At 42.4% G+C, this 10833-nt stretch overlaps 1 protein-coding gene across 1 annotated transcript in view; it reads right to left on the reverse strand.

The window, feature by feature from the left end:
* Nucleotides 1-71: 71 nt before the first annotated feature.
* The window catches only part of LOC137606129 (arf-GAP with Rho-GAP domain, ANK repeat and PH domain-containing protein 1), an 11736-nt gene continuing 974 nt past the window's right edge, over nt 72-10833 (reverse strand). Inside the window, exons 2-26 of the mRNA XM_068331226.1 lie at nt 10254-10336; nt 10075-10133; nt 8231-8749; nt 7492-7590; nt 7214-7409; nt 7029-7133; nt 6827-6931; nt 6665-6725; nt 6442-6562; nt 5635-5899; nt 5278-5477; nt 4761-4846; nt 4498-4680; nt 4168-4236; nt 3869-3968; nt 3696-3752; nt 3375-3501; nt 3170-3269; nt 2762-2963; nt 2083-2128; nt 1365-1579; nt 1075-1284; nt 823-928; nt 461-602; nt 72-331 (exon numbers count right to left, since the gene is read on the reverse strand). Of these exons, the coding sequence (XP_068187327.1) occupies nt 278-331; nt 461-602; nt 823-928; nt 1075-1284; nt 1365-1579; nt 2083-2128; nt 2762-2963; nt 3170-3269; nt 3375-3501; nt 3696-3752; nt 3869-3968; nt 4168-4236; nt 4498-4680; nt 4761-4846; nt 5278-5477; nt 5635-5899; nt 6442-6562; nt 6665-6725; nt 6827-6931; nt 7029-7133; nt 7214-7409; nt 7492-7590; nt 8231-8749; nt 10075-10133; nt 10254-10336 (3510 nt within the window). The 3' untranslated portion in view covers nt 72-277. The remainder of the gene's footprint in view (nt 332-460; nt 603-822; nt 929-1074; nt 1285-1364; nt 1580-2082; nt 2129-2761; nt 2964-3169; nt 3270-3374; nt 3502-3695; nt 3753-3868; nt 3969-4167; nt 4237-4497; nt 4681-4760; nt 4847-5277; nt 5478-5634; nt 5900-6441; nt 6563-6664; nt 6726-6826; nt 6932-7028; nt 7134-7213; nt 7410-7491; nt 7591-8230; nt 8750-10074; nt 10134-10253; nt 10337-10833) is intronic.

Here is a 10833-nt window from a genome sequence, read left to right on the forward strand (position 1 = left end):
ATAAACTGATAAGAAATGACAATAAATTCCAGTTTCAATTATTTATTTTTACATTTTGATCATAGAAAAATTAATTATTGAAACAATTAATTCTGGATTGAATGTAAATACCCTTAGTCTCAGTTAAAATGGTAAATATTTCATGATTAAGAACGAGTATCAACAGTGCGATAGTGAGTATAACACTGATCTTACCACCCCCAAAGGTTTCTTAACAAAACTTAATTGAGCTGCTGGAAATATGAACACAGTCCAAATGTCTTCCTTGTCTTCTTCTTCAGAGAGCAGTGATCTCTTCTTCCTCCTCCTCTGCCTCCACTCGCCCAGGTGTCTGCAGAGAACCCCAACAGATTCACTTTAATTTAAAGTCACCGATCAATGAATCATCAAATCGTAACACATGAAGATGAGAGGCCAAAGTTTAACAATGCAACAGGTTCAGTCTGTGTGGTGCATTTACCAGAAACAGCAGTGTGTGATGGATGATGAACTCCTTTGTGAGTCTCAGCAGATCCTGATTCATAGTCTGGAACAGAGTCGGCACCAGAACCACAGCCAGATTGTGAGCCGACATCCTGTTCACCTGAGAAAAAACCTGGATCCTGAGGAGGGGACACAGATGGCATCAGATCCGAGTCTGGTTTAAACATCCACGACATGTTGATGATGATGCAAATGCATTTCCTTCATATATCTGTCATTACGTGATGCACATTCTGCTTGAGGAAACGTATCTAAACTAACAGAAATAAGCATTTAGTATAAGCTCAATGTCAGCTCAATGTGCTACATGATGCGTATCTGTGTTAGTGTGTGCATTACATGTAAAAGTGTCCAAACAGAGCGTTCAGCGTTGCTCGGTTGTCAGCAGGAAGTTGCCGTAGTAACCGTCGATAAGCTGCAAACCTAAATCGTTCCTCTGAAATCCCTGACAAAGAAAACGCAACATTAGAACGACTGCAACTGCAATTTTACGTCCACTACCACACCAAATACTGCTGTTACTGCTTTTAATTCAACTGCAAGTACTCGAAGTAGTATCATATGTGCTGTTGAACATGTATGTGTACTAACCGGCGGCGTGCAGCCACTGCTGTCGCTCTCGGTCAGGGATCAAACTGTCCTGCTGGCGGACGTACTGTTTGAGAGCAGAGGCGGCGTTCAACACGCCCTGCTCATCCTCCTCCAGAGGGGCGGATCTGGGTGATGTCATCAGAGTCTCCACCAATCGATTGACTTTGCCAGTGATGCCACAGCGCCGGTACACGCCGTCCACCTTCAGACCTGACAGACAGATGGACGTGATTCCTCCCTGGTTGATCTTCAAAATGTTCCTATCTGTGACTGCATGGATGTAAACTAACCATATGTTGTGATGTGCGAGATGCAGCGTTCGATGGCTGGAGGAACAGAACCGTTCAACCCCAGGTCCATCACCGGGTACAGAGACCGACGGGCTGAGTTCTCACTGGGTGCAGGGGGACGCTGTGGAGCTGTGCTCTGATTGGACAGAGCGGTTTGGAGGTGGTTAAACCACGACTGACAGCTATGCTGCTCCTCGAAACGGATCGAGACAGTCCTGATGAAAAAAAAACAAAAACCATACTTGTGGATATCAAAAGTACCTCAACCAATCAAAAGCCAAGAAATATAAAAGCGGTGAAAAAGATAAAATGCAGATTCCCTTGTAATTAAAAATGTGTAGAATTCCCAAAGTTCATTTAAATTAAAGTAATTATTAACAACAATTTACATTAATTTGAGAATGTTTAACATTTATTTTAAAGAATCCACCAACAAACTTTTAGTAAAATCAGTGGAAACACAGTCAACAACAAGCAGAAGATGAAGCACTGACACAGAAATATAACCTTTGACCCGTCTAATAACATTTCATCACAATAAAATTGAAGGCTGTTAAATCCTGAGAAAACTTAAAATGCTCTCTGCATCAATTTCTTTCTATGTCGTTTATGAAAATGTTTTCATGTTTTCTTTTTTGTGTGAAATGAGACTTTTGTGTTTCGATTCCCTCATCAATGCAAATGTGTGTACGTGTGTGTGTGTGTGTGTGTTGCACACCTGTTTGCAGTCACAATGGTGATGATGTTTTTAGTCGGATCCATTTCTAAACAAAGAAAATAAAACCAGATTCAATCAGGCTTAATTTAAAAGCAAATCAATTCACTCACACGTTTAAATGTCGGGTTTCTATTTCTCATACCGATTTGTTCATTTTAAAACTACCTGAATTCTGTAGTTGCATGCACACAGTTTAAGATATAATCTTAGACAAGAGGCAACGCTAATATACGAAACCTATTTTAACTTAACACAGCATTCTGTCCTTTTCATTTCGATTTCATCTCCGATTAAAAAGGCAGAGATAATCAGCCTTAACGGGTGCAGCGACATGGATATCATCTGCATGGAAGCAAATCTAATCTGCATTGGTGACATGCTAAGTCTGAACCAAAGGAGAATCAGAATGGAAAACTATAGAACAGGAGGCCATGAGAAGGGTATGACCAATATTTTAGATTATATAAAGATCTAAACAGGATGTTTAAGAATCTTGTCTCAGTATTTAATAGTCAGTAATTCTTTTTGTTTCCTAGGAAAACATCTTCAGTAGCTCAGAGTGGAAGGAAATCCTGCTTGTCTCAGACGGACATAAATTATTGGATGTGTGTATGTTAGAGTAAATAATATGATATTCAAAGAATGTCACAGTGAGGAGTAAAGTAAAAGGTGGCGTCACCATAGCGACTGAGCGTGCTCAGTTCCATCTTCAGAGGTTGTTCAGTGGATTTGTTCACAGGATGGACACTGACCCCATCCTCCCACAGGAGCAACCAGGCATCAGACTGACTCGAGGTTCCGCCCACGTCTACGACACACACTTTACTGACAGCAGAGGCCCCTCCCACCTCAGCATAAGACACACCCCCTGGGAGAATAACCTGGAAATATATCACATCAGTTTACATTGATGACATGGACTCTCATTATTCTGATGGTTAGACCTCAGGTTATACTGATTTTTACGACTGAGGTTAAACTGATGACTAGGACTCTGGTAACTTTCATCACTAGAGCTGAGGTTATAGTGATAACTACATGCCTAAACCTAAACGGGTCCTCCAACACTCATTCACCAAATACACACCTTCAGTATATGAACCATGTGACTCATCAGGGCCTCCTGGTTGTCAGCAGAACAGCTCAGCTGATCATTCAGGGTCACCATTTCAAACTCATGATCTGGTCTGAAAACAGTGAATCACACCAAGAAGTGGGCAATGTGATTGTAAAACTAAATGGATTTTTTAAGTATTACAAGTATAAGTATTAGAATTATCAGTAGTATTCACCCTTCTTTGAGGAACACAGACAAAACTTCTCGCAAATCAAGGACGTCACAGGCTGCAGAGTTGTTTTCCAACGAGAAGAGAAAACGATCCTCTTCTAGTTTACCGTGAAGCTCCTCTTCTTCGTCATCTGCACACACACACACGCGCACACACATACACGCAAAAAGACGATAAAAATGTGAGTAAAAAAATTCAACAAAATTCTTCAAATGTATTTGCATTTTGTTCTGTTTGAGTCAAACCTTAATTTATTTAAAAAAAATTTTTTTTAATTATAGCATTTTTCAATATTTGTTAGTTTGTTACAAATTCATCACCTACCTGAGGGGACGGCGTTAGATCTCCCATTGGCTGACTGTGGCTGGTAAGGCGGGACCTCTGAATAAAAAACATCAAGATAAGGTACATCATCCTGGTCAGCACTTCATACAGTAATTTATTGAACAGCACTACCTGTGTGTTGCCTGCATGTGTGTGTGTTACTTATGCATTACCTGTGTATTCGTTGAGTCTGAGCAGCTCGATCTGCAGGGCCTGACCCGCCTTTTCTGCCAGCAGGATGGGCGAGAGGCTCTGAGGATCTGTCTGAGTCACCTGCACACAGGTAACGTCGTTCAGGTACAGGATTCGCAGCAATAACACACACATCACGACTTCCATTAACCACACCTGTGATTTACCTGCTTTCACATGTAAACATGTCTCTTAGGCTAATTCTATATGTTTGGCCATCAACAAGGAAGATGTGTGTGTATGTCTGATGTAAACGAGGTAAAGAGTGACATCATCAGACCTTTGCTCCCGAGCAGATCAGGGACAATGTTTCTTCTATGTCGTCTCCACAAACCACCTGATGCAGCCTCTGAAAGACACACACATTACACACACACACACACACACACACACACACCACACAACATACACCACACAACACACACCACACAACACACACGCACGGCAAAACACACATCAAACACAAATTGATCAAATGAAAAATGTAATTTCTATACACATACATGTCATTTATGTGTTTTTGGTTGCTTTTGAGCGTCTTATATGTAATTCACATTAATGCATTTAGGAAAATAAAGGTGTGTAAATTAGATTTCAAGGTGTAACTGACCTGATACATGTGAGACGGTGAGGAGGCCAGAGGGTGGACACGTCTGTAGCGCCCCCTGCTGTATTTATTGACAATAAAATTTAACCTTTCTTCTTCAGACGATGTCGGATGCAGCTGCTCCACAGCCGGCACAGCTGGAGCCCACACTTGATTCGCTAGCCAGTTGCCATATTTAACAAACAGCTGGACAAGGAAGGGATCAAAAGTCACGAGTGGCAGAGTTCACTGACAGCTTACACAAGTAGTTTGTTCCCTCCTCTTACCTGCAGGAGTGGTTCCGTCCAGACTTTGTTGTCCATCTTCATACTGCGTACCTTAGACAAGTTGCTGCCCAGACCTCGATGCTGACCTGAAACGTGTCACCGTTAGCATTCTGCAACAACCAACACTTCTGCTAGCATCACTGGAATCCCACATTTTCCCCATAACCGCTTTATAACACTTTATAAGTCATATTCGAGATATGTTAATGTTTCAAAAGATCACAGCCACACAACAGGTGCAGGAACACGATGAAAAATCATTTCAAATTGTATTTACAGATCTGTTATACCATATGTAAATCTTGCTAAAGCTAACATTTAGTCATAATTAAAAGTGAGAACCTCTGTTCCCTGGTTAGTACAGGAAAAACCAGACAATCATGCACGCCTCATCCCATCCAGGATTTCTTAAGTGTACAGGATACACAGCTAAACCAAACTAATTAGCTTGAAACTGTTAGTAGTTTCAGAGGGAAACATAATGCATGACACAGAATTAGCCTCCATTAGCTCGTACCTGCGCAAGCGTGACAGATGACCAGCAGCAGGTTGACTGATGCCCACTCAGGATTGGCTGAGCCACAATCACCACACACTTTGTTGCAGGGGTTTTCCCAGAGACGCTGCGCCACCTGACCGCAGGACAGTGCACTTTCAATAGATTTGGTCAGAATCTCCAACCAGACGGCCTGATCTTTTGCTGAATCGACAGACAGGCTGCATATGAGGGGTGCGGCCAAGGAAAGATCAGAAGGCATATGTGGAAGGAACAGAAGAACAGGGACATGCAAAGAAAGTAGAGAAACACCTTTAGAACTTCATATCATTTGAGAAAATGACAATGAGCCATAAAGAAGGACAGACAGAGGTTTACTTGAAGGTCTTGTAAGGAGTGATGAGGGTGAACGAGTGTTTTCCTGTGGCTTTGACCATAGCCACATTCAGAGGGACGGAGAAAGAGGCAATTCCCAGCTGAAAGCCTTCCTTGTTTGTATAAATCCAGAGGTTGTGACCCCAGACAGCTCCATAGGCACGGCTTCGAGTGTCCTTGATGGTGATTTGTCCATGGAGGTCTGGAGAAGCGGGAGCAGGCTGTCCTCTTGATGCCAGAAGAGATTCGACCCAAGCGTCATGGACTTCTGAGAGAAGAGATGCGTGGAAAAGACTCATCAGATATAACCTCACCACCTAACGACAAGATTCACTGATCTCTGGCCTTCTTTCAGATCGTAAATCTGTCTTGATTCATTCAAAACTCAGCTACAATGGTTTAAACTGGAAATAAGAATAATCCATATTTTACTAATATTGACTGTCTTTCTGTTTCTAATTAAAATTTTGTCAGTAGCAAAGCAGAATAGACCTGGTTCACGTCCAGTAGAGATTTACAGGATTTCAGACTATTGAAAGGCATGGAGGAGTAGGGTAGAACCTCAACGTTTACAGTAGTCAACATTCTTTCATAGTAATTTTAAAACACTGTTACTTTTTTGTCACAAATACAAAGTAAACAAAAATAGAGCTTGATTGCTAACCCCAACCCAACTGAAACATTTGTACAGCTGGCAAATCGTTTGTTTTAAAGTAACGGCCAAGTGGTTATTTCAATTTCTGACTGACTATGCCTTTAAAATACAGAAGTCTAGGAGACAGTAGCGAAGGACGACAACAGTGTTCTTACCATCATTATGAGCCATGAAGTCATAATGTTTCTTCTTGAAGTAGACGGAGAATCTGCCTTTGTCCTGTTTCTTCACGTTGGTGATACTGGAGACGTGAAAAAGCACCTCGCTGAACCGGTCCTAAACAACCAATCGGACAAACTATTCAGCGGGTAGACAGACAGACAGATAGGCAGGCAGATAGACAGACAGGCAGGCAGATAGACGGACAGACAAACTCACTGTTCGTTTTTTATACAGAGCCATCAGCTGTCCATCCAACGTTGCCCACAAAACATTGTATCTGTTGGAGAAATATGTTAGTTCATTTGTGTTTCATCCATCCACCCATCCATCTATCCATCCATCCGTCTATCCATCCATCCATAACTAATTAACAGTTACCGGAAGCCTTTCCAGACATCCAGCCAGCTCGATCGGACCACGGCACTCTGTGGAGTTTTATTGCCACTGCCCCCCTTCTTCCTAGACACTCGAATCGTGGCCCCTCTGCATGACAAATTTTTTTTTAGCTAACTGAATGTCATTCTCAGGAAACCTAAATGTCTTCTGAAGACACATTAAGCAGCTGAATCAGTGTTTGTACCTCGGCGTCTTCTGCTTCACGGATTTTCCAGTTCTGCCAGTAGGAGGTGGAGGTGGCGGAGCTGGCCGAGTCGGGATTAAACGACCTGAATTATTCAAGTTTTGACTGCAAAAGCAGACAGCAGCATTAGCAATAGTGTGTTATTTTGAATAGTACTAACTGTTACTGTAGTTCTGTGTACACACTTGTTAGTATTGGAAGGTGGGGTAGAAGCAGGACCACTTTCTTTTGGTCCATTATCACCGGAGGAGGCTAGTTTGCCTCCTGCAACCTCATCCTCATTGGATGAGTCAGTATCCACCTCCTCTTGGCTCCCCCAGCTAGCCAAAGTGGCAATAAAAGGGGCGTCTTCTTTGATGGTGGTGGGAGAAGGGCACGAAACTGGAACCAGAACACATCAAGTGGAATCAAATCAACAGAATGAAACAGATGAGACAAGGTTATGTTTTATCGCCTTTACTACCTTCCTCTTTTTGCTCAGCAGCTCCCTCTGGTAGAGGCACATTGATTCCTGTGTTCCGGTCTACAGTTGACATCACAAACTGCGACAACGCCCCAATATCTGGACATAGAAACACAGTTCGTTCAGCCAATCAGGATGCATAGTGTCTGAATAGCAAATGTTTAAACTTTTTCAACACACGGTCGCTAATTTCACTGTGGAAAAATAAAGAGGATAACTTGACAGCTGACCCATGATAGGGAGACACAAAGTAAGTGTACTCCCCCAATTTCTTTACAAATTTGAGTTTTACATGCATTAATTGTTAATAGCAGAAAAGGGCCCAGACTAAAAAATATGTAATTAATGTGTCATACTTGATAACATAAACTTCTGAATTAAACATATAAAACTAATCCACTCACCCATTTCTTTAAGAGTAATTTACAGTATGGTATGGATTAGACAGACAACCAGACTGGAGACAGAGATACTCGGGTATTCCCCCTTCCTGTTCAATATTCCCTCAGGTCAAGGCAGGGAAATACCCCTTCCACTGTCGGTTAATAGCAGAGGAAACTTCCCTATACAGTATATTCCTTTGTTTCACAAAATTGTTGAACAGACTTCAAAGAACTTCCTGAAGGAAAGGTTTTTTGGCCCGGAGGCGATTTGGTATTAAAATCTGGCAAAGTGCAATCCGTTTTTGGGTGACAACCCTGTTGTAAACCTGAATGAGGTGCTCCATTGATTGCTTTACCTGTTGGAGTGTCTCCGATCAGCTGCATTGAGGGGGGCTGGGCTGTCGGGGGCGCTGCAGGATGAACCACACCAGTCACGATACCGGCTAGACCTGGTATGTTAGTGAATGAGCCTGCAATAGCTTCTAAGCTAACCACACCCGCGTTGGTGTCAGTTGCTGGTGTGGTGGTGGGGGTGGAGTCCAGTACAGGAGCTGATGGGCTGTTAGCCATACTGTTTCTGTATGAGGGGACAGTTGGGGCTGGCGGGGCAGTTGGGGCTGATGGGGCAGTTGGGGCTGGCAGGGCAGCTGGAGCTGGCGGGGCAGTTGGGGCTGGTGGGGCAGTTGGGGCTGGTGGGGCACTTGGGGCACTTGGGGCTGGGGGGTTAGGTGCAGTGCGGCCTTTTCCACCAATGGTGCTGGCAAATCCAGCCAACGATGGGATGCTGGTGGCTATCATGTCAGTGATACCGGCCAGAGTTGGGAGGACGATCCCATGGTCTGACTTGCTGGGAGGAGGATGAGGAGCATTTTGACCTGAGGACGAAGACACAATGACATCATCTTCAGACTTTACCCGATACACACAACATGTCTCAAGCAGGACAGTTTTTAGAAGAAGAGTCTACTTCAAGCATGACCTTTTCTTACATATCTCACCACTGACGTATCTTTAAAAACTATCTGTCATCAAATGCTGTTGAATTCAACCCACTGGACTGTTCTGAAAGAAGTTTCACCTCTCATCCAAGAGGTTTCTTCAGTTCTAGTGGTGGACGAGAGGTGAAACGTCTTCAAGAATTTTTTGAATTAATCCAGCGAATTAATCTAAACAGTTTTGGATAACCTTGACCTTGATAATCGAGAATCTGCGCAGATATCTGTCATTCTACTTCCTCACTTCCTGTCTATGGGTCCAATCCCGTTGTCTGATTTTGAACTTAAGTTACAGACCAAACTTCTTTGAAGATTCTTTGCATTCCTGACTTCTCTGAAAATCTGTTTAAAACCACAAAGGTATGTTGTCAGAATCAACCTCGTAGAGTCTTTAACACCAACGGGATAATTTTCTGGCCAGAGCATTGGTGGTAAACCAAGCTGCGTGCGACATGACGGCGGCAGTCTTTCACCTTTTAGTCACTGGGATTCCTTCCACAACAAACAAAAGTCAGAAATTTTTGTTACAGTCTGCGCTTCCGACTAAAATCACCTACGGTAACACACTCCCCAAACTGGTTTGACAGTTCAAACAAGCTACAACGCGTCAGTAGAGTCCCACTAAAAATAAACCAACGCCAGCAGCCAGGTTTCAGGATGCTATTATAAACCCTACGTCGGACTTCATGAGGACCATCGGATTTAATAAGAGACTAATTTAGAATTGATGAAGATGAGAATTTAACTTTAGAATGTCACACTTCATTTAATCTCAGGTGTGAAGAACAACAGAGAAAAACAATTGAAACCAGAGATTGTTGGTAAAAACGGCTGCTCTCAGGGACGTCACAGCGTCATAGAGCAAAAGAAAGAATATTGATCTCTCATTTATCAGGTGCGGTTACTTCTTTGGTGCTTGACCTACTTTCCAATGAAACTTAGTGGAGAAGTGAGCAGTACGTCAGGCATCCAAACAGAACACTATGTGGAACTTTCCAGAGGTATGTGCAGCACTGAATGTCATTCCAGGAGCTGTGTATTTACCAGAATGTGTTTTGTCATTTCGCCGCGAGCACTGTAAAGTATATATATCCCACTGATGTCATGGTAAAACTCTCCCATGTCTATCAACATGAGCACCTGATCATAATCATCTGTCCTGTCAGTAAAAATTGCTTTAGAAACGATAAACTCTGAGTGTCTACCTGAGCTCAGGTGAGATCCGTTTGGGTAAACTGGTTGTGCTTTTTCATCGCTCAGCTCACTGAAAGACAAAAATTTTTTATAAAAAAGTTAATAACGTATATTTAGGTGTTAATTTCACAGATTTACGGTTTAGTTGTAGATTTTATTCTTTGTTCGGCATGTTTAAAAGTGAACTCACTTTTCCAGAGATGAGACCGAGGCCACGCTGTCACGCTTGTAACGATTTCTGGGCTTTGGGACGGGAGGAGGAGGAGAATCCATCTGGAACGGAGGAGAGGAAAAGAGGAAAGATAGATTGATGGGTTCATCTATCGATCCATAATCTCTGCAATAACTGATGTCGACTGCAACGACCCAATCAGCTTGTTAAACCATTTATAACAGCAGAAGAAGAAGTGACACTGACACAGAGGACTTTAAATACTACAATCGGAAAATAAGCTGTTAAATTTGTCCTTAAAGTCTGACTCACTGTTTTAACTTCCTCTTGAATTTCCAAAATTAACGTTTCTATCTTTATTAAAAGGTTTGAGATGTCATAGCTGATGTTCAACAAATGTTTGAGAAAATACAACTTTCATGAAAACGTCTAAAAATCTGTGATGATGTCGTCACGGTGACATCATGATGGAACAATAGATGATATCTTCACGGAAAGTCTTCAGTGTCACTGTGAAGATTGCCAGAGGGGTTATTTTGACATTGCTTGGAAACTATTTTTATGTTGTTGATCCTATAGCAGTGATGTCATCGGCAGC

Source organism: Antennarius striatus, chromosome 13, assembly GCF_040054535.1.
Source record: "Antennarius striatus isolate MH-2024 chromosome 13, ASM4005453v1, whole genome shotgun sequence".
Lineage (NCBI taxonomy): Eukaryota > Metazoa > Chordata > Actinopteri > Lophiiformes > Antennariidae > Antennarius > Antennarius striatus.